Below are 25,007 nucleotides of genomic sequence, written 5' to 3'. Positions count from 1 at the left end.
ATTTTACCAGGTGTCTTCTTGCACATTATGGTAGAAATGTATTAAAGCCATTATTATTGCTCACAAAGCAACATCTTGAAAATCCCTATTCGACTTTGACCCACATCTACAGTATGAAGGTCATTACGGCCATCTCTGAAGTAAACAGTTCATATGTTGCTCTTTGATTGCAAAAGAAGTCTCCTAAAGATGATATATTCGAGGTTACTCCTGTCATTTCCTTTGGAGAAGCTAATTTGAGAAGCCTGTGCATTTGCTCCTCATTCATTCTCATTACCGTCCAGGAGAAACAGTTTGAGATATTGTAGCGAGCTCCTTTGTGACTGCTCTTTCCTATGGGATGAACTATCTCATATGTTATCGAAAGCGGATCTGTTGTGGTTCAGAGGGCTGAAAAAGACTTCTCGATATTGTCTGGCACTGACTTGCCGTTTAGGGAGTTCTTACGGTGATTAAGGGCAACTTAAGCAACATCCCAATATGTGTTTTCCCAGTGGCATGTGATCAAATTTGTTGCTTATTTTTTGTGAGACACAGAAAGTGCGGCGAGAGCAAATAGCATCGACTGCGGAGGGCAAACCCAGCACGCTTCTGCCTCCGGGGAGAGTCTCTGTTTACACAAACAAAGCAGAAAAAAAAAAAAATCAAATCAAACATACCGGGATTAATTATACTTAAACAGATCCAACCGCGCACGTACGCTTTAGCAGGCTTTTTGGATCTGTGGACTATTTTCCCATCATTGGTTTTATCTCAGGGCTTGCGGAGAATATGATTGAGCAATCCAGGGTTATTTTTAGCTGGCCAATGATTTGCCTGAAGCGCCCTTTTGCATTTTACAATGGAGCTTTGGAATTGGGCTTGAGAAAAGAAGACACGCATACAGACACAATCAGCTCTTTCTGTCAGCTCAAGCTCATGATTTGTCTACGCTTTTTTACTTTTTACCTACAGTCACGAGCTGAATCAGGACTTGCAAAGGGATTTTACTGACATTTGTTAGTAAGTAAAACAAAAATGTCTGGTAATTTATATTTATTTTATTTAAATTCTTTATTAACCCTCTCAAGGCAGGCGTTGCTGATTTACAACAGTTAAAAGATTTTGCCTGTTTCTAAAATTTAATTTGTGCCTGAAAGGGTTAAGCAGGGACAATGCACAGAACTACACCAGAATTAACTACATAGATCAATTTAATCTGAATATAACAAAAAAAAAAAACTGCGTTATCATTCATTCATTCATTTTCTTGTTGGCTTAGTCCCTTTATTAATCCAGGGTCGCCACAGCGGAATGAACCACCAACTTATAAAGCGAGTTTTTATGCAGCAGATTTCCTTCCAGCTGCAACCCATCTCTGGGAAACATCCTCACACACATTCACACACACACACACTCATACACTATGAACAGTTTAGCCTACCCAATTCACCTGTACCGCATGTCTTTGGACTGTGGGGGATACCTGAGCATGCGAATGCAGGGAGAACATGCAAACTCCACACAGAAATGCCAACTGAGCCGAGGCTCGAACCAGCGACCTTCTTGCTGTGAGGCGACAGCACTACGTACTGAGCACTACGTACTCGCCCAAAAATTGCTTTATATTATAAAAAAAACTATTATATTATTTTAATTATTTTAAATATTATATTAATTAGTGTTATATTAACCGTAGGGATGATTGTGACTTAAATGTAGACTATTCCTCTAATTAAACCACCAAAACACTAGAAAAATTATATTAAAATATAGAAACGTTTTCCCCTGCAAGTCTGAAAACAAGATGTATATATATGGAGAAAGTCTTATTTGTTTTATTTTGGCTAGAATAAAAGAAGTTTTTAATAATAAAAAAAACATTTTAGGACAATATTATTAGCCCCTTTAAGCTATATTTTTTCGATAGTCTACAAAACAAACCATTGTAATACAATAACTTGCCTAATTACCCTACCCTGCCTAGTTAACCCAACTAAGCTTGTTAAGCCTTTAATTGTCACTTTAAGCTGTATATATTATTTATATTATTATGTATATATTAAGCTGTATATAATATTATTTATTGTCATCATGGCAAAGATAAAATAAACAGAAAACGGAAAAAATAAACTGTATATTCAAACTGACTTCAAATGTATGTGTATGTATATATATATATATATATATATATATATATATATATATATATATATATATATATATATATATATATATACAGGGCTTGAAATGAACTTTTTTGATCACCAGCCAGTGTGGCTATAGTTTTCAAAATTACTAGCCACTCGCCATTTTCACTAGCCAAAATTTTTAATTTTCAAAAATGACATGATTTAGATTTTGTGGAATGGCCACATGCATCCTTATTCATTACACTTTTTGTGTGTGTTGTGTATGAGTTTGATCAGTGAGCATGAGCACATGAGTCATGGTTTCATAGTGTTGTTTTACAATTAGTTTTTATTTCACATCACTTTTCAGAGCTCAAAGGATTTACCAAATTAATCTCTATAAACACACTAAAAATAAATAATTAATTATTTCTTAGTCACAAATGTTAAATAATGTGTCAAAACAAGCAAAATATTACTGTATACTATACTTTATATTTAACAAAACGTTTCTTTAAAAAAAAAAAAAAAACAGTTGACACCAGTTAGCTAATGGGAAGTTAATATGCCTGATCCTGTTTAAATAATAGTTAAAGTGAAAACAACCAGTGCTGCTTACAAAAAGACCAGTCTGGAGCTCTTGAAAGCAGCAGGACTGTGGGTGCATGAATATCACTTTTTGTCTTGTCTATGAAAGAGAACCGATCACACCAGTTGCGTTTCAAGTTGTTTCAAACAAGAAAACGGGAGCGCGCATGTGTTTTAAACAGTCGTGCGCATCATATCACCTGCGCGCGCAAGTGATTATCCTTCATTCGGTATTCAACCAGCTTTCTTTTACCCGCACGAACAACATTATATTTATCTGTCGTGCTGCTTCTCGATTCTAAGATCGCATTTGCACGAGTATTGGGCATCCTTATTGTCGAACCCTGCTTTTAAGAAAACTACAATTTTAAAATAATTTTCAACCAGACAAAGTGGCTAGTGGAGGTGGCTGTCTAACCCGCCAGCCAAATTTGGTGGATTGGCTTGTGTTAATGTATATATATATATATATATATATATATATATATATATATATATATATATATATATATATATATATATATATATATATATATATAATTCTTTTTTTTTTTATAAGTGTCTTTGTGTGTATATGTATGTATAAGTGTGTTTATCATGTTTGTGTGTGTGCGTGCGTGAGTGCGTGTGTGTGTGTGTGTGTGTGTGTTGATCTCGGTCTGGATGCCCTGTCATCAGTATACAGCGTCTCAATCTGACACACATCTGCTGTGTTTGCTCTGCTGGCTGATTCAGACATGTTCAGTCTGTTGTGCAGTGAATCCTCAGCTCTCCGTTTCTGATTGTGTCCAGACAAGACTTTAGATTAAACCAGTGAAAGTGTTCAACTTCCAAACGCCTGCTCAGATTACAGAGACCAGCTAAACAATCACACTTCACTAGGCTTTCATTAGGGCCATTAAATCAAGACAAGAATATATAGAGACCAACCAGAAAACAAGCCAGAGAAGAAACCATAAACTGTGTTCAACTGGTCACGGCTTGGACAGAGAAAGGGCTGGGTGTTGTATGAAATATTCATAATGTAGGTGCGATGATTTTGCTGTTGATTTATAAAGTGATCTTTAAGTGTAAGAGCTGTCAACTCGGGTTCAAATCTGACATGACCTACTTTCCTGCCTAATATTCTGCTCGTCTATAAATGCAGACAGGGTGAAATAAATAAATAAATAAATATTAAACAAAAACTAAAACATCATCTAATAAACCATATTAAATATAAATATAATAGTTTTTTAAATCATAAATGCATAATATGGCATTTTATATGTTAAATATTTATTATATTTAACTATATATTATATACATATAGTTAGAGGTTAGAACATTTTTATATCTGAACATTTATACAAATATATTTGAAATATAAAAATGCCATCTTATGTATTTATAATTTATTTAATATGGTTTGCTAGATGATGTTTTGTTGTTGTTTAATATTTATTTATTAGTTTATTTATTTACTTATGTTTTTATTTATGTGTATAAATAATTTTTATTTTGTTTAAATTACTTAAAAAATATATTAAAACATTTTATTCATAATGCTCTTTTCTATAACCCAAAGCGCTAGTTGAAATAATAATAACAATAGAATCATTGGATGGATTTTTGTTTGCATTATAAGTTTTTACAATTATTTACAAACAATAATTAAAAATAACAATAAAACTATTTAAAATAATAAAAAAAAAACAATCACCAACAATCAAAGACCTCTGCTATACTTTAAAATAAAAGTTTAAAATCCTAGAAACCTCTAGTTATTCATCTTTATCATGTATAATTTATTTTAAAATATTTTATATTTTAAAATCACTTAATATTACATATTATAATTATAATTTATAATTAAATATTATAATGTATATACAGTGCTCAGCATAATTGAATTCAGTTTATTTTGAAAATAAATATTTTTATCCATTTATCAGTGAATATAGGCAATTTTAGTGCATTTAAACAAAACATATTGATTTAACAGATATATTTATTAAAATAATGTTTTAGTCACCAAACATATTTAGAAATGGAAAGTTAATACAATTAAATTCAAGAAAAATATTGCAAAAAAAAAAAACAAACAAACAAACAAAAAAAAAAACCCTACAAAATTTCTACTCTACTTTTTTCGCTTGATTATTCCTCTTATTTAAAATGTATTTAATATTTTTCTACACACATAAATTTGGGTGGAGTAGTTTTTGGACTGTTATCTGTTAATTTTTATTGTTAGGTAAGATTTGGCTTCAGTACTGACTAATCTAAAGTATATACACAAACATAATATTTTAAAGCTTCCTATTAAAATATTAATTTTAATGTAAAAGGTAGATCTGTGAGGGGAGGGGAGGGGGAGGGGGAACGCAGTGGTGCAGTAGGTAGTGTTGTCGCCTCAAAGCAAGAATGTCGCTGGTTTGAGCCTCAGCTGGGTCAGTTGGCGTATCTAAGTTTGCATGTTCTCCTTGCATTCGCTTGGGTTTCCTCTGGGATTCCTCCGGGTGCTCCGGTTTTCCCATCGGTCCAAAGATTTGCAGTACAGGTGAATTGGGTAGGCTAAATTGTCCATAGTGTATGAGTGTGAATGAGTGTGTGTGGATGTTTCCAAGAGATGGGTTGCGGCTGTAGTGGCATCCGCTGTGTAAAAACGTGCTGGATCAGTTGGCGGTGCATTCCGCTTTGGCGACTCCGGATTAATAAAGGGACTAAGCCGAAAAGAAAATCAATAAATGTAAAACAGGATTCATACAGGTCATGGAAAACCTGGCAAAAGTCATGGAATTTTGACATGGCATTTTCTAGGCCTGAAAAAGTTTTGGAAAAACAGAAAAACCCTCAAAGTTTTGAAAACTGATATCCATATACTTGAATTTAGGTTATTTACTTCTTGTCTGTGCTTGGCCAATCATTTACTCTCACATTATTAGTGCAGTGTGAGCATTATCTAAATCAACTTTACATAGATATAAATATTAATTGAACCTAAATAGATTGCTGCGTGTTTTACAATATGCTGTAATAAATTTAAACATGCATTGCCACGCATATGTAGACATTGCATGAAACATTAGGTCATGAAAATTTACTTGAAAGTCTTGGAAAAATCATGGAAAAGTCATGGAATTTTAGTGAAAATGTGAATGAAACCTGTAATAAATACCAGTTTATACGTTTACAAAAATAATTTAAAAATACATTAAAACAATAATATACTGAATTTAAAGTAAGCATCACAGTAACCTTCGCTTGGCATATTTCTCAAAAACTATAACGATAATAAAGAATATAATATTAAAAGGCTGCAATATACAGACACATCAGATCCTCCAGGGACTCAAAGTGGCGATGAGGCTGAAATGAACAGATGTATGTGTGTTAGCGTGAGCTGTTTTTCTGACCCTGCGTGTTGTCCTCCAGCAGACGGGACGTCCTCTCTGTGTCTGTCGTCGGTCAGGGATCTGCCGTCTCAGCTGCAGGATCTGTACCAGCAGGGCTTCATCCTGACAGCTGTGCACCCGTTCATCCACCCGAGCGGGCCCGAGTCCTCCAGCGTCCAGCGGCAGATCTACCGCGCGCTGCTCATCCGAGTGTCTGACGGGTGAGTGCAGAAACAGAAAACACCAGATGCACAATTTACATCAGCAGCATTTTACCAGTGAGGGGCAGTTCACACAGAACACATTTTCCATTTCAAATGCGCTACTCTGCTATTATTTTTCAATGTAAAAATGTGCTTGATGGACATGTTTGATCATTACGCTCGCATCCAGCATGTTTTGAAGCGCCTTGCGTGTATACTCGTAAATAAATTTGGTATATAGCTGCATTGGTGTGCTTTTTCATTCAGTGTTTGCTTAAACAATCACTTTATATTTATTTATTAAGGATCTGCGCAAGAGTTGCAAGCTGTGCAAACGCTAAGCTTTGGTTGACACTGATAACTTCGTTAAACTACAATTAATAAATAAATTGAAACTGACACTAAATATATCAATGTAAAACTAAACAGAATTGTGTTCTCAAAATAAAATAAAAGCAAAAACGTCTAGCTTCAAAGTCAACTACGACTCTGTGTAGTAAATGCTGCTCCGTTTGAAAACACACGCTGGATGTTTACTCTTCAGCATGGATGAATTTCGTATTTTGCTTTGCTTGTGTGTCTTTTCCATTGGTGAATATCAGTGTAATTTGACACTTGTGTGGTTTTAGAATTCAGTATCAGGGCTCAAAAATAAGGACAGCCCGATGGCCCGGGGCCAGCGTGAGAGATGTTCGGGACAGAAGAGAGAATCATTACTGGCCCGATCAGGCCATTGCTGCCTTGTTACAAAATTTAAATTTGCCTGTGACAATTTGTCAATTGTGTGCAAATACAGTCTTAGAATCGAGAAACAATTTGTGCTTTTTAAGTCTTTGAATGCTTTTCTGTGAAGTCGTAAACACCATAATGCTTTTTGGTTCCTTTTATCTGATTGGATTTTAAAACCGGTACAGTGAAGAGACGGCAACATGACAACAACATCAAATTATGAGGCTAAAAGAAAACGTCTGTTTCTAACGGCAAAAAAATGAAGTGATGTTTTGCATAGTTTTCTGTCACTTTTAAATCAGCCACCTTTTGCTTTGCAATAAAATACCTGCACATTTTCTATACTGCTCTATTTTACTGCTAAATATTTTAACATTTTTTTTAAATATTTAAGTTTCACAGATTCACAGACATTATTTTTGACACATTATTTAAAATATGTAGCTAAGAAATAGCAATTTCTTAAAATTTATTTTGTTGGGGCCAGTGAAATTCTTTTTAGGGCAAGTAAAAATCTGAACCGTTGGTCCAGTCGGGCCAGTAGAAAATATCCTTAGCGTTGAACCCTGAGTATATTCTGGGTCAAAAATGAGCCGTCTTCACTAAACCTCTAAACTCACCAAATCTAGAGTATTTTGCATGAAGAAAAGCCCTTCATCACAAACTCTGTAGAAGTCTAGATTTTATGTTTAATCAGTGGACATAACACTCGTTTTTAAGTAAAGACTGTATTTTCTAATACTAAAGGCATCTGCATACAGTATGTGTAAAAAGTGTTTATATAAAGACAGTAAAAATTAAAGCTCTGCAGCTAGCTCTCTGCAACTCTTACATGGTCGCCCACAGAAGCTAAGCAGGGCTGTGCCTGGTCAGTACCTGGATGGGAGAACACATGGGAAAGCTAGGTTGCTGCCGGAAGTGGTGTTAGTGAGACGAGCATGGGGCCAGCTGTGTGGGTCCTAACGCCCCTGTATAGTGATGGGGACTCTAAACTGCTCAGTGACAGCCGTCTTTCGGATGGGACATTAAACCGAGGTCCTGACTCTCTGTGGTCGTTAAAAATCCCAGGATGCCCAGGATGTTTAACCCTGACATCCTGGCCAAATCTGCCCACTGGCCTTTGTTCATCATAGCCTCCTCACCATCCCCATATCATTATTGGTTTCATCACTTTGTGTCCTCTCCACCAATCAGCTGGTGTGTGGTCTGGCACAATATGGCTGCCGTCACGTCATTCAGGTGGATGCTGCACACTGGTGGTGAATGAGGAGATTTCCCCTATTTTGTAAAGCAATTCGAGAGTCCAGAAAAGCGCTATATAAATGTTAGGAATTAATATTTTATTATTATTAAAGCATCACACTCTTAGTGTATGTGTTGGAGTGTGTGCCATAGTTTTTGTTGTGTAAATATGGTTTTATACAGTACTGTACCTGGCAGGTCTTTTTGACCCTTAAGACAACCTTTATATGCACACAGCCTTCATAAAAATATAAAAATGATTTTTTTTTCTAATGTTGGGCTCATTTTAGAAAAAGATTCATTCATTCATTCAATCATTTTCCCCTGGCTTAGACCCTTTATTAATCAGGGGTCGCCACAGTGGAATGAACTGCCAACTTGTCCAGCACATTTTTTTTGCAGCGGATGCCCTTCCACCCGCAACCCAGCTCTGGGACACAGCCATACACTCTCACATTCACACACATACACACACACACACACACACACACACACACACACACACACACACACACACACACACACACACACACACACACCCTCACACACACTATGGCCAATTTAGCTTAGCGCATGTCTTTGGACAGTGGGAGAAAACGGAGCACCCAGAGGAAACCCACGCCAACATGAGGGAAACATGCAAACACCACACAGAAATGCCAACTGACCCAAATGGGGCTTGAACCAATGACCTTCTTGCTGTGAGGTGATAGTGCTAACCACTGAACCACTTTTTAGGAACATATAAAAAACATAATTTTTTTTCTGTTGTTAAATTAGTCATGGGTAGAGCCAGACAAAATCTGCAGACGTTTTTTGCTATTTCTGCTAAGAATTTTGTTAAAAAAAATGTGGATTTATGTGGAATGATTTTAGGAGTGTCATCACTAAAAACGTAATATATGAAATAAAAAATCATGCAGTTTTTTTTACTTGTATTTAATGTTTACAATGTAAATCAATGTAAATTGTAAACAAAGCAAGTCTCTCATATAACTGAACTACTAAAAGACAGAAAATATTATTTTACAAACTTTATTACTAAAGTTATAGAGTAAAGTTACAGTAACTGACTGGCTAAATTGGTTACAGTTCGCCAGTAACTTATTGTAAATTGGTTACAGCAAAAAATCCTGTATTTACATTTACAGCACCATTTATCTTGCCCTATATACTATATAATATTTTATATACACTGTATAAAAAGGCACATAACCATTTAAAAATAGTCAGATGTTTATGTGACCCTGAGCATACTGCCAAATTAGTTAAAATGTGCTTTAAGGACAACAGAGTGAATGTTTTAGAGTGGCCATCACACCTGATCTCAATCCTATAGAAAATTTGTGGGCAGAGTTGAAAAAGCCTTGAGAGAGTCTTGAAAAAGCAAGACAGCCTACAAATCTGACTCAGTTACACCAATTCTGTCAGGAGGAATGGGCCAAAATTCCTTCAAACTATTGTGAGAAGCTTGTGGAGGGATACGCAAAACATTTGACCAAAGTTATACATTTTAAAAGCAAAGTAAAAAAAAATACCAAGGAAATGTGTGTAAACTTTTGACTGTCTAGAAATTGAAAAAAATTCTCTAAAAAAAAAAAAATTGCTGGCATTTAGAAAATATAAATGATTTAGGTAATTCTAAAGGACCTGACATAGTAACATTTAGTATGATTTACCATCAGACATTTTTTTTAATGGTTATGTTCCTTGTTTTATAGTGTATGTAAACTTCTGGTTTCAGCTGTATATTTGCAGTATTATATAACTTTTCTGTAAAATTCCATGTGGGCCTAGTCATAGGTCAGTTTTGACCCGTAAAAAAGCCACCTACATCTTGGATGGCCAGAGATTCAACCAATTGAACAGCAAATCTTTTTTACTTTTTTTTTTTTGGGGTGAACATTCCCTTTAAGAATCCATCATTCTAACAGATTTGGTGCAGCCACATGCAAGCTCTGATTACATACATTCTGATTATATAACTAGACAACAAAACCCTGTTATATGCAATCAGTGTTCAGACATATGTTTTTGCCCAGATATGACTGCTGTGAATCATTTCTGCTGCACCATCTTCAATCACTTTCTCCACTCACCTCGCCTGCCCCTCAGTCCAGCATCAGATCAGCTTTACATATTAAACCTCCAGCCTGCACATCATCCAGGAGAAAAACACCTGCAGTCCAGCTGGAAAAGATCTGTTTACAAGTTACTGACGGAACAAGCGCTTCTGAGGGATATATTTTATTTCCAGATTAGTCCCCAAATTTCAAGTTAGTCTTCTCATTCAATTGAATTTGTAATACTTAAAATGAAAGTAAACATCGTTTAAAATAACACAATAATTAAAAAAATATTATATTATATATTATATAATATAATTATATATTATATTATAATATTTTATTACAATAAATAAATAAAATAATAAAATAAAATAAAATAAAATTAAATTAAATTAAATTAAATTAAATTAAATTAAATTAAATTAAATTAAATTAAATAAAAATTAAATAAATAAATCTAAAATGTTCCTGTTGTCAGTTATTTTTCTTCGGCTTAGTGCCTTATTTATCAGGGGTCGCCACAGCAGAATGAACCGCCAACTATTCTAGCATATGTTTTACACAGCGGATGCCCTTCAAGCTGCAACCCAGTACTGGAAAACACCCATACACTATCAGTCAAGCACACACACACTCATACACAAATTTACGTACGAAAGTGCTAAGCACTGAGCCACCGTGTCGCCCATCTGTAGCAGAAAACAAAATTATTTAGCATTTTTTTCCCTCTATGAATCAAACATAGTACAATTATTAAAATTCTAGCATCAAATCCTATATTTAGGACATAAATTATTTACAAAATAAGAGTGATAATAATAAGATAAATAAAATAACATTATAAAGAAAGCTATCACACATTGGCCCTAATATAGATAAATATAGATAAGCACTATAGCAAAATCTGTAAATGCAAATATGCAAAAGGTAAAGCAGTAAAAGGCAAAAAAAAAAAGAAGTAATCATCTAATTTAACATGAAGTAAAAGATCGCGATGACAGATGATGACGTGTGCAGGTGCTGTAGTGCTGTCCCATTTCTTAGGCGTAAATGTTGAAGCCTTTCCCTTTCACACTCCGTTTCAAGGGCCAAGGGGAAGGGGTACAAAAACAGAATTGGGAGTTGGCCTTAATGTCCATAAGACTTCCTCATGTGGAACTCTGAATGTGTATCTTATTTCGGAGTCTGCTACTGTCCACCAGAGCTCGCATTTCAGGTGCAGATGCATAGTTTGAATGAATGATGCCTAATGAATGAATGAAATATGCGTTTTTCCAATGCAATCTCATGGCAATTCGTAACTTTTTAATTTAGTGGCTTATTCGTATGAATTTGTACGATCTAATTCGTACAATTTATTATGATTTGCTCCCAATGATGGTTGGGGTTAGGGGTGGGGTTGGGTGCCACGCCTTCTTTTTAAAATCATACATTTTCGTATGACTGAACTCGTACGAATTCATACGAATTAGCCACTAAACTGACAAAACGTAAAATACTTACGCTTCCTCGTGAGATCAGGCTGGGTTTTTCACCAAGGCAACCCGGGGTGCTGAAATATAATTGGCTAAACTGGCAGTGGGCGGGTAAAAAGAACCAAAACAAACACAGACGTTCTGATCACGCGCATTTTCAAAGCAGAATATCAGCATTGTTTTTCAAATACACAAGAATGTTCCCTTAGCAAGTTTCTTAAATATTTGCAAACATATTCTCGTATTTTTATGCTTTAGAAGAGTCAAAAACTTACATACAGCACCTTTAAGTATGTCACACAGAATAAACCTGCCCCTAAATGGCACATAATATCAAAACTGGGATTGGCTGCTGTGCACGTCAGTCAAACAGCGGTCAGTCTGACCTGCAGACTGGATCAGACATCACAGCGTCGGCCCTAAACAGGGCTTAAGCACGAAAGCAACACTGCACAGTCCGTCACACAGAGCTGCTGAAGGTTGAAGAGCGAATCCATAATCCTCTGACCAAACAGTGGCAGACGCTCAAAGTCACCCGCTGGACGTCCAGAACTCACATCTGTGAGAGAGCGCTGATCTGACACATCCAGCATATACTGAACTCATTTCACAGATCAATGATAACTGAACGCATTACTGCTGAGAGTCTATCAGTATATTCATTCATTCATTTTCCTTCAGCTTAGTCCCTTTATTTATTACGGGTTGCCACAGTGGAATAAACCGGCAACTTATCCAGCATATGCTTTATGCAGTGGATGCCCTTCCAGCTGCAACACAGTACTGGGAAACACCCATACACACTCCCATGCACACACTCATACAATACGGCCAATTTAGCTTGTGCAGTTCACCTATAGCACATGTGTTTGGACTGTGAGGTAAACCGGAACACCCAGAGGGAATCAATATCAACATGGGGAGAACATGCAAACTTCACACAGAAATCAAAGACTCGAGCCTGCTACCTTCTTGTTGTGAGGCAACAGTGGTTACCACTGAGCCACCATGCCACTCCATCGGTCAGTATATAAATTTGAGTATATTTCACTTACTTTACCTTGGACTTATGATTTTGTTGTTTATCTTTATGAATCCCTACCCAAGAGCACCGACACATTAATCACCCCTGAAGCACTTTCTGTTTGATTTTGAATTTGTTATTATTATTATTGATTAGAAATCATGGTCTTTGGTATGTTTATTTGGACATTCTTTAAGATGTTCCAACACAATCTCACGGCAATTCGTAACTTTTTCATTTAGTGGCTAATTCGTATGAATTCGTACGACCTAATTCGTACAATTTAGTACGATTTGCTTATCCCCCAATGACGGTTGGGGTTAGGGGTGGGGTCAGGTGCCACGCCTCCTTTTTAAAATCGTACCATTTCGTACAATTGAACTCGTACGAATTCGTACGAATTAGCCACTAAACTGGCAAAACCTAAAATACTTACAGTACGTTTTCTCGTGAGATCAGGCTGGATGTTCACTGTTTTCTCCAACATTAATTGAAGGGTTATTGCGAAATAGTGGCATTTTGTGCTGCATCTCATTGAGATTATTTAAGTATCATTTTTTAAAAGTATTTTTTAAAAGTAATTATGATTTTATTAAATGTTTTTTTTTTTTATTATTGTTATCACCAAAGCTGTCAATGTGAAATGAAGATCCCAACAAGCCTCAAAACAGATGGTGGAGCCATGGAGCCGTGGAGTTCTATAATTTATTGGCTGCTGATATTGAGATGTAGGCATGGCACTTATAAATAGAGATTGTTAAGAGTGAGATCATGAGGTTGATTGAAAGACTAAATAATCGGTATAGTCTTTTGTCTTGTTTTCACTATGCTATCGAGTTCGTCAAGATATATATATATATATATATATATATATATATATATATATATTTTAAGGGTGTCACGATCCTCCAAATCCTTGATTCGGCTACATTTTCGATTCTAAAGGCACGATTCGATTTGATTTTCGATTATGAATAGTTCATTAATTAATGACCAATTAATTATTTGTAGCCTACCGTTTAAACTACCTGACCTGCATGGTCTTTGTTTTACCCATAAACAAATCATACAGTAAATGAATAAAGGCAAGATACACACATAATTACCACCTGTCAATCACTTTTTCTGCGGGACTCGTGAATAGGCAGTGATCTGTGTCGTTATAATGGCGTCGGTAAAAAAGACGCACAACCAACAGGAACCAGCCAACAGTATCTGAGGTGTTCGCTAAAATGACTAAGTACAAGTGAGTGAAAGATTGAAGTAGTCTACTGATCCTCTGACTGCCTGAACCCGCTGTCTCGAGCCCATGGCTGTGTGTGTGCGCGTCTGTGTCTGTGTGTGTGGTCACGTGATGTGCGTTTCCAGAGGTAGAGAGGAAGGAGGGCTGCTCAGAAATGCTACACGCCACTGTGGATGTCAAATCGTTGTTGTTCTAAAATGCCTTTTAAAAACAAAGACAGTGTAAACAGGGCCTGAGTGTGTATTTTTCACGAGCGGATTTGCAACGGGGGCGGGCGGAGGATCGCGATGCCGGTGTTGTCTATCGGACGAACCCTAATACGTACATAGCAGAGCTTGCAAAACTGTGTTTTTTTTTTGTCGACAACACGAACGTTGTCAACATAACTCACTTGAAATCCAAAATGCTTACACACCGGCGACTTCATTGAAAGAGGAGAGGATTTAAGCTCTGTCGACGGGTCTCCTGTATCTGCAGTTCAACAAGCACATTATTCAATTCACCTATAGCACATGTATTTGGACTCTGGGGAAAACCGGAGCACCTGGAGAAACCCACACGAACGCGGGGAGAACATGCAAACTCCACACAGAAATCCCAACCGGGGCTCGAACCAGCAATTTTCTTGCTGTGAGGCGATTGTACTACCCCCTGCATCACCGTGCTGCCCATATGGTTTAAGTCAGAATTATTAATATTAAAAATTTATTATTTTTTCAACACGTTTCTAAAGGTTTTAATAACTCACCTCTAACAACTTTTAACAACTTAAAAAATATATATTTATTTTATCTTTGCCATGATGACAGTAAATAATATTTTACTAGATATTTTTTAGACACTTCTATAAGATTTAAAGGCTTAACTAGGTTAATTAGGTTAACTAGGCAAGTTAGGCTAATTAGACAAGTTACTGTATAACGATGGTTTGTTCTGTAGACTATCAAAAAAAAAAAAAGCCTAATAATTTTGTCCTTAAAATAGTGTTTAAAAAATTTAAAACTGATTTTATTCTAGTCGAAATAAAACAAATAAGACTTCCATCAGAAGAAAAAAATATTATCAGACATACTGTGAAAATTTCCCTGCTCTGTTAAACATCATTTGGAAAATATTTGAAAAAGAGAAAAGAAATTCAAAGGGGGGCTAATAATTCTGACTTCAACTGTATATAACTGATTTTTTTTATATGGTGCTTTTTTTTAAACTTTATTTTCTTTTCCAGAACATTCTGAAAATAAACAATTACAATATTAAGGAATTCAACTTGACCATTTATACTCATTGAAATACCCAACTCAAACCCTGGAGTATTACTGGTGGTTATTACAAGACTTTTGAACTTTTATGACTTTTCTCTATATATAGCCTATATATTGTATGTAAATTAAGTTACCATATATGATGCCTGGTAAAGGGGTTTAGCACCAAATTAGCATATTAGAATGATTTCTGAAGTATTTTGATCTCTTTACTGCAATTTACCAGTAATTTTCCAAAAAAAATACCGAATAATAAGAATTAGTAAAAAGAATTAGTAAAAATAAGTACACCGTAAAAAAAAATCCCCTGGTTGCCTTACATTTTTAAGCTAAATCAAATTAACCTTATGAGTCCATTGAACTTATATTATGTTAAACTGACTTAAGACAGTTAGAACATCATTAGCTTAGTTTGAGAAGTTACAATGAATTAAAAACATATGCTTTCATGATAAATTGTTCATATAATTTTGTTCAGAGTAGGAATTTAGGAAATGATTCCACTTTGCGTAAATCGATTCAACATTACTTGGGAAATATTTGAAAAACAAACAAACATCACAGCAGGGTTATATGACTTTAGCTATTTGCTAGTCTTTAGTCATTTTAGTCTCTATTTTACCTGTAAATATGGCAACAACAAAAATATATAAATAATTACAAAAATTCCATTGTTTTCAGTGATAAAAAATTGATGTTATTTACTGCATAAATATTCATTATCATCACAAAACTCTCTCAAAATATAGAAATAAAATAGAAAAAATATGACCAAACTAAAATAAATATGATTGATTTCAATGAAATAAATCAGAGGGTCCTTTACAGGCATTTGTCCCTTTTTGATCGCAAGTCTGATTCACATATAAAGATCACTAGAGGATTAATAACGAGTTTTTGCATGAGTACACATGTTTTTCAGGGTAAAACCTTACTTTAAGTAAAAATGTATTGCATTTTGCACACTAACTAACTGTTTTACCTGCCTATACTAGGATATGAACTTTTTATCAGCACTTATAAACTATGATCTTATATGACATCCCTAATCCTGCACAATACCTGAACCCTACTGTCTTACTAACTATAAATAAGCAGCTAATAAATCGTTTATTAAGCTAAATGTCTTAGTAATGGTTTGTTTATTGAAGTACAAATAAAGTGAAGGAATTATACATTAAAGTAATGTGTGACCCACTTTTTTGCTTTTACTACAGGCAATAACAAGTTTATTAAATGGTAGGTATTAACTAATCATGTAAATGTGTTTCCTAAAATTCCGGTCAAATAATGAATGTAGAGCTCAGATCTTTTATTCATGTAATACATTTAATTGGTAACACTTTAGAACCAATTCCTACATTATTTAATTACCTATTAACTGCCTCTTAATACAGTTTTGGCAGTTTATTGGAACTTATAAAATATGATCTTATTTTAAATCCATCCAATCCAATACCTAAACTCAACTACTATCTTACTAACTATTAATAAGCAGCTAATTAGTTTATTAAAACCAGAATAATAAGCAGCTAATTAGTTTATTAAAACCAGAAATCTCAGTTAATAGTTTGTTAATAGCATGAAATGTCCATTAAAATCAACCCAAGCTCATTCTGGAAACGTAGCCCCGCGGACGTTTCTGGAGACCGCGATTTACGTGGCCGGAGGTACGTACGGACGCGTTTAGTTTTTTTCGAGCGAACGCTACGGGGCGGTGTAGCGCCGCTCCGCTCCTCCTCTTCGCGCTCGCTGGCCGACTGCTCGCCTCCGAGTGGAGGGCTTTCCTGATGCAACCAGTTTGTCCGCTTAGCTCACAGCGTTGCGTCGGCAGAGCAGAGGCCCCGGAGGAGGAGGAGGAGCCGGCCGCAGACACGACGACCGGGATCGAGCCCGGGGAACAGCGGTTCCAGAAATCAGGTAAGATGAAAAACGGAATCCGAAAAATAAGGGCGAGAACACGGCGGGATCCGAAAACGCGGTCAAAATCGAAGACGAGGGCTTTTGCCTTTTTTTTTTTTTTGGATGGCTTTTGCAAACCGTCGCTCGGGTTTAGGGAAGGAGGAAGAGGAGGGCGGCCGGGTCGGCCGATCCGGCAGCTTTTCGCGCAAGAACGGCGCGTGTTCCCGAGAGGGGCCCGAGACGCGAAAAAGCACGCACATCGGCCTCTCGCGGATCCGCGAAAACAAAAAACGCTCGAATACGTACCTCCCGGGACGTATCTCGCGGTCCGCAGAAACATCCGCAGGGCTACAGTACGTTTCCACAATAAGCCCAGGTTGGTTAAAATAAAGTGTTACCCAATTTAGGACACCGTCTTGCGCACCAGTGGTCTTTAATGTTAGCAAAACTCATCAAAACAGCATATAAAGCTTCTTGGCTGGGATTGCATGAAATACATTTACATTTAGTCATTTAGCAAACGCTTTTATCCAAAGCAACTTCCAAATAAGGACAAGGAAGCAATTTACACAACTATAAGAGCAACAATGTAAGTGCTGAAGGCAAGTTTCAGGTATGTAAAGTGAAAGAAGCAAAACATTTGTAATTTATTTATTTATTTTTTATTTTTGGTAATACAGTTAGCGGTGGGGCCAGAGAGGCAATTGCAGATTAGGAAGGGAAGTGGAGACTAAATAGTTGAGTTTTTAGTCGTTTCTTGAAAACAGAGAGTGACTCTGCCGTTCTGATGCAGTTAGGGAGTTCATTCCACCAACTGGGCAGATTGAATGCGAGAGTTCGGGAAAGTGTTTTCTTCCCTCTTTGGGATGGAACCTCGAGGTAACGTTCATTCACAGAACGCAAGTTTCTGGAGGGCACATAAATCTGCAAAAGTGAGAGCAGATAAGAAGGAGCAAAGCCAGAAGTCGCTTTGTAAGCAAACATCAAAGCTTTGGATTTGATGCGAGCAGCAACTGGAAGCCAGTGCAAACGGATGAGCAGCGGAGTGACATGTGCTCTTTCAGGTTCATTAAAGAGCACTCGTGCTGCTGCGTTCTGAAGCAGCTGAAGAGGTTTGATAGAGTTAGCTGGAAGCCCGGCTAGTAGAGAGTTGCAATAGTCCAGTCTGGAGAGAACAAGAGCTTGAACAAGGAGTTGAGCTGCATGTTCAGATAGAAAGGGTCGGACCTTTCTGATGTTATAGAGTGCTAATAAGATCGAGCAGTTCTAGAAATGTGGTCAGAGAAGTTTAGTTTGTCAAATAAAGAGTTCTCTGAATGACTCAGAAAGCCCTGGAATTATTCTGTTTTCATGGATGCACCAAGAATCCTGAAACACATTCCTGGCAAATGAAGCTTTAATGTAAAACACTAGGTCTCCTCTGTGTATTAGCGTTGATCTCTTGGCTAGTCCTGCTTTACGTGTTTTTCCACCTGAGCTTGATCTGTAAGCCGTACTGTAACATTACACAGCTCAGCGCTTGTCGAGATGAACTCTTGGCTCGACCTCCGCTCACGTTAATGCGTCATGCACTGAAAAGCAAGAATACTGCAGCAAAAACTCATTACTGAAGTCATAGACACACTCGGTCGCTCGTCTTAAAGGAACAGCTGACCCAAAAAGGACAATTCTGTTATATATACACAGCCACCTTTTGTTTCAGAGCCAGGTTTTTTTTTTCCTTCTGAGGCATTTTAAAGATTGGAGACACACTTTGTTTCTATACAGCAATGTTAATGACTGTAGGTGTCTGGCTGAGTAAGATAAAGAAAGACAAAAACACTCTATATGTGTTATACGTGTTTACTGATGTGTTTAAACATTCACTGAAACGGCTTATTTTATATTGGAGTTTATTTTATATGGGGTATACAGTTAAAGTCAGAATTATTAGCCCCCTTAAATTATATATATAAAAAAAAATTATATATATATATATATATATATATATATATATATATATATATATATATATATATATATATATATATATATATATTATTTTTTATTTATTTTTTTTATTTATTTTAATAATATTTTTAAATATACTTTTTAATATTCATTTAATTTTGGCTGGAATAAAAGCTATTTTTCATTTTTTTATAAACCATTTTAAGGTCAACATTATTAGCCCCTTTAAGCTATATATATTTTTTTTTTGATAGTCTACAGAACAAACCATCGTTATACAATAACTTGCCTAATTACCCTAACCTGCCTAGTTAACCTAGTTAAGCATTTCAATGTCATTTAAGTTGAATACTAGTATTTTTAAAAATATGTAATAAAATATTATTTATTTATAATATTAATATATTATTCATTTAGTATTTAAATTTTAGTTATTATTTATTAATTGATTAATTTATTTATTAATTGATTAATTTATTTATTAATTGATTTTTTTTTATTTTAGTTTTATTATTTATTAATTTATTATTCATTTGTTTTTGTTTTATTTATTAGTTGTTTTTATTAATTGATTAATTAATTAGTTTTTCATTTATTCTGACCCCAAACATTTGAATGACATGAGTGTATAGCCTTCATTTATTTTATCATGAATACATCTGTTTCTTTATAGTTTACTGTTAAAGGTATTGCACCTAAAAAAAATTGCTTTATTTTAAAAACATATTATTAATATTAATGTTTTTTTTTATTTCCACTTTGTTCCAAACAAAGTTATTCGAGGACTTCAGAAGACTAACAGTCCCATAGACATTTTTTTCTTTTTCTTTTTGTCATTTCAGAAGCTTGACAGCTCCTTTAAACATTTGTCATATGGAAAACATCACATTCTTCTGAAGATCTCCTTTTGCATTCGTCAAAAGAAAGATATAAGCCATACAAGTTCACAACAACATAAGAGCAAGTAAATAATGACAGCCTTTTAACAATTCATGCTTCGTCCATGAAAATGATTAGCCCTCCTGTTGATTTTTTTTTTTCAAATATTTCCCAAAGGATGTATAACAGAGCAAGGACTTTTTTTTACAGTATTTCCTATAATTTTTTTTTCTTTTGGAGAAAGTCTTATTTTTTTATTTCGGCTAGAATAAAACCAGTTTTTAATCATAAAAAAAAACATAAAACCCCCTAATAAGAGTGCGTTTTGCACAATAGGTCTCCTTTAAGTTCTGTTAGATTAGTTTCAGTGTTAGCTTTGTTTCTGACTAATCTAATGTAAGAGAGTGATCTGTGTGGGATGTACTTATTTATGTGGAGCACTGTATCTATATATAATATATACTGTATCTATATAATGTATATATAATCTTTATTATTTTCTAAATACTGTTACTCGATTATTAGTTATTTATTATCAGTTACCAATTATATGTTGTTAGTTAGTTCATAATAAATGATCAGTAATCTTTACCAAACGGATTTCTGTAATTTTTACTTGATATATTTGAGTAATATTCTTATAAAATCAACATTATAAAACTGTTTTCTGTAATGTTAGTGAACCGTTAGACATCAACATGTAGCAGGATTATAATTTTGATCATAATTACAACAACTATATTATTTTGTTATCTGTATGATGTGTTTGTAATATTATATTTAATATATTTAATTTAGCATTCAACTTTAAAAGTTAATAATTCAATATTTAAATATTAAATTACAAATATTATATTTAAATGCAGTGAGTAATTTACGAAAGTGACTTACAGTTGAAGTCAGAATTATTAGCCCCCTTTTGATTTTTTTTTTCTTTTTTAAATATTTCCCAAATTATTTTTAATAGAGCAAGGACATTTTCACAGTATGTCTGATAATATTTTTTCTTCTGGAAAAAGTCTTATTTGTTTTATTTCGGCTAGAATAAAAGCAGTTTTTAATTTTTAAAAAATCATTTTTGGGACAAAATTATTGGCTCCTTTAAGCTAAATTTTTTTTTCCGACAGTCTACAGAACAAACCATCATTATACAATAACTTGCCTAATTACCCTAACCTGCCTAGTTAACCTAATTAACCTAGTTAAGCCTTCAAATGTCACTTTAAGCTGTATAGAAGTGTCTTGAAAAATATCTAGTCAAATATTATTTACTGTCATCATGGCAAAGATAAAATAAATCAGTTATTAGAAATAGGTTTTTAAAACTATTATGTTTAGAAATGTGTTGAAAAAATCTTCCCTCCATTAAACAGAAGTTGGGGAAAAAAATAAACAGGGGGCTATTAATTCAGGGGGCTAATATTTCTGACTTTAACTGCATAATAGTATCCCTAAAAATGATTAGCTCTTAATTATTTCCCAAATAATGTTTAACAAAGCAAGGAATTTTTCATAGCATTTCCTGTAATATTTTTTCTTCTGGAGAAAGTCTTATTTGTTTTATTTCGGCTAAAATAAAAGAAGTTTTTAATTTTTTAATCCATTTTTTTATTTTATTAGCCCCCTTAAGCAATATTTTGTTTTCATTTCTCTACAGAACAAACCATCATTATATAATAAAATAAATCAGTTATTAGAAATAAGTTATTAAAACAGTTATGTTTAGAAATGTGTTGAAAAAAATCTTCTCTCCGTTAAACAGAAATTGGAGAAACAAATATACAGGAGGGCTAATAATTCTGACTACAATTGTAAGTATGATGTTGGGATGATGTGCATGTGTGACTTCATCTCCAAGAGCAAAACAAGCAGAAAGTAGATCAGTGTTGTGTCACGTGGATGAGGAATCATAGTACGGAGACGTCTGCCAACCTTTGATGGCTTCAGTAAAGCTGCCTTGCTTTATCTTTGGCGTTTGTCACAGTAGAGACAGTTGCTCGCATCAGCAGCGGCCCTGAGGGATAAACCTGCGAAAAAAGAAAAGCAAGAGCGAGGCGAGATATCAAACACTCCTCCCCTGCCAATCCCTCAAATCACAGCAAAAGTGCAGATGAAAGAGACCTTCATGTAGCCATTCCTTGCTCTCAGAAAACAAACACACCCAAAAGAAACATCCAGAGGAGAAGACAAGAGAGCAGGAGAGAGGCCGGCGAGGAGGAAACTGAAGAAAGTGAAAGATTAAAGAAGAGATCTGTTGAGAAATCCAGTTTAAAGCAATGGTTCAAGCAGGTCATTATACCTGCTTGAGTAGGATGAGTCTGTTTTTTGGTCAGGACATTAAAAGGAACACACCACTTTTTTAAAAAATAGACTCATTTATACAGTGAAAGTATTCATAGCGCTTTACTTTTTTCACATTTATTTTATGTTACAGCCTTATTTAAAAATGGATTAAATCCAATAATTTCCTCAACATTCTACACACAATACCCCATAATGACAATATAAAAATAGAGTTAAAATTGTTGCAAATTGATTCAAAATAAAAAACCTGAAAAATCTTGTGTACATCAGTATTCACAGCCTTTGCTCAATACTTTGTTGATGCACCTTTGGCAGCAATTACAGCCTCTAGTCTTTTTGAATATGATGCTTCAAGCTTGGCACACCTGTCTTTGGAAATTTTTGCCCATTCCTCTTTGCAGTACCTCTCAAGCTCTATCAGGTTGGATGGGAAGCGACGGTGTACAGCCATTTACAAATCTCTCCAGAGATGCTCAATAGGATTTAGATCTGGGCTCTGGCTGGGCCACTCAAGGACATTCACCGAGTTGTTGTGAAGCAACTCCATTGATATTTTGGCGGTGTGCTTTGTTCATTGTCCTGCTGAAAGTCGAACCGTCGGTCCAGTCTGAGGTCAAGAGCACTCTGAAGCAGGTTTTCATTCAGGATGTCTCTGTACATTGCTGCATTCATCTTTCCCTCTATCCTGACTAGTCTTCCAGTTCCTGCTGCTGAAGAACATCCCCACAGCCACCAAATGATGCTGCCACCACCATGCTTCACTGTAGGGATGGTATTAGCCTGGTGATGAGCGGTGCCTGGTTTTCATCAAACACAAGGCCCGGCATTTACTCCAAAGAGTTCAACTGTAGTCTCATCAGACCCGTGAAATTTGTTTCTTATAGTCTGAGAGTCCTTCAAATGCCTTTTGGCATAATCCAGGCGGGGAGTGGGTTCCGTCTTGCCACTTTACCATACAGGCCTGATTGGTGGATTGCAGCACAGATGGTTGTCCTTCTGTAAGGTTCTCCTCTCTCCACAGAAGAACGCTGGAGCTCAGACAGAGTGACCGTCAGGTTATTGATCACCTCCCTGACTAAGGCCCTTCTCCCCAGATCACTCAGCTTAGATGGACGGCCAGCTCTAGGAAGAGTCCTGGTGGTTCCAAACATCTTCCACTTACAAATGATGGAGGCCGCTGTGCTCATTGGAACTTTCAGAGCAGCAGAGATTTTTTTGTAACAGCCTTGTGCCTTGAGACAATCCTGTCTCAGAGGTGTACAGATAATTTCTTTGTCTTCATGCTTGGTTTGTGCTTTGACATGCACTATCAACCCTGGGAGCTTATATAGACAGGTTGTATGCCTTTTCAAATCATGTCAAATAAACTGAAATCAAGCTCTAATTAAGCTGCTGAAACATCTCAAGAATGATCAGTGGAAACAGAATGTAGCTGAGCTCAATTTAAAGCTTTACAGTAAAGACTGTGAATACTGATGTGATTTTCAAGTTTTTTATTTTTAATACATTTGCAACAATTTCAAAAACTCTTTTTTCACATTGTCATTATGGGGGATTGTGTGTAGAATTATGAGGAAATAAATGAATTTAATCTATTTTGGAATAAGGCTGTAACATAAAAACATGTGGAAAAAGTAAAGCGCTATCAATACTTTCTGGATGCCCTGTATGGCCGTTCTGCACATTATCATCCTCTGGGTAATGCTTCGTCAGATCGCGCTGGTCTTCAGAAGTAATTCATAACTTGTTCTTGATGGTGAATCTCCTCCAGAAATGACAGTGACTCTTTGTTTACAAGTTTGAGGGTGTTAATTGCTGTCACGCGATGTGCATTTGACAGGACGGACTGTATATTGTATTCATTTCATACAGATTACAAAAGCCAGAAAACTTTTGTCTTCAAGTGTTGTTCATTTAAAGGTCGAGATTTCAAGCTTTATGTGGATATATTTTTTATATCTGTAAAGCAAGCATTTGTTAAGATTCCAGATTTTGACCACAAAAAACTGTCATAAAAGCACACGTCATATCAGAGCTTCTTTCCCGGATAATCGGCAATCTATTTCGATCGATGATTGGCTCCTGTACTAGTAGGCGGGGCTTCATTCGCCATATTGACTGCCACACTTTTCCCCATTCAGAACTATACAAGTGACACGCCTTGTGTATTCGATAGTCTTTGTATGAACCCAGCACTACATTGTGGAAAAAAATTTAGTTAAAAATGACTGGTAACACTTTATTTTGATGGTCTTTTTGATTATTAGTAGACTGTCTGCTTAATATCTGTTAATACTGCCACAAAACATTTAACTCACTATAAGAAACTGTGCAAGTACATGTCAACTTACACCAATCTAACACTCTACTTATAATTTAACGAGAATTAAATGCCATGCAGATGCAATATACAGTAACTTAAATTCAACAAACGGACCATCAAAATTAAGTGTGACCAAGTGACTAAACTGTCACAGACTTTGTTTTGAAATGACTACCATATCAAAGAATTCATTAGATATTATCATAAATATAATCTTTCATTTACAAGAGGTTTTAGACAGAGTTCAGACATCAGTCGATCTCATGTAGCCCTGTTTAATATTCAGCCAGAGTGTCTGGATCCAGGCCCAGCTCTCCCACATCAGG

At 35.4% G+C, this 25,007-nt stretch overlaps 1 protein-coding gene across 9 annotated transcripts in view; it reads left to right on the top strand.

Annotated features, from left to right (window-relative positions):
• rftn1b (raftlin, lipid raft linker 1b) overlaps positions 1–25,007 on the top strand; it is a 435,159-nt gene that overhangs the window by 296,560 nt on the left and 113,592 nt on the right. For 5 of the 9 annotated variants that reach the window (XR_012392555.1, XM_073926765.1, XM_073926762.1 and 2 more), the window contains one exon: positions 6,120–6,297. Coding sequence is in view for 8 of the 9 variants with exons in the window: in XM_073926765.1 (XP_073782866.1) it covers positions 6,120–6,297 (178 nt within the window). In the remaining variant the exon portion in view is untranslated. Of the gene's footprint in view, positions 1–6,116; positions 6,298–25,007 lie in introns of all 9 variants that reach the window. The other 4 variants (XM_073926763.1, XM_073926761.1, XM_068214259.2 and 1 more) reach the window with 1 other exon arrangement.

This window comes from Danio rerio, chromosome 16 (genome assembly GCF_049306965.1).
Source record: "Danio rerio strain Tuebingen ecotype United States chromosome 16, GRCz12tu, whole genome shotgun sequence".
Classification (NCBI taxonomy): domain Eukaryota; kingdom Metazoa; phylum Chordata; class Actinopteri; order Cypriniformes; family Danionidae; genus Danio; species Danio rerio.
This window is presented reverse-complemented; position numbering and strand designations above follow the sequence as displayed.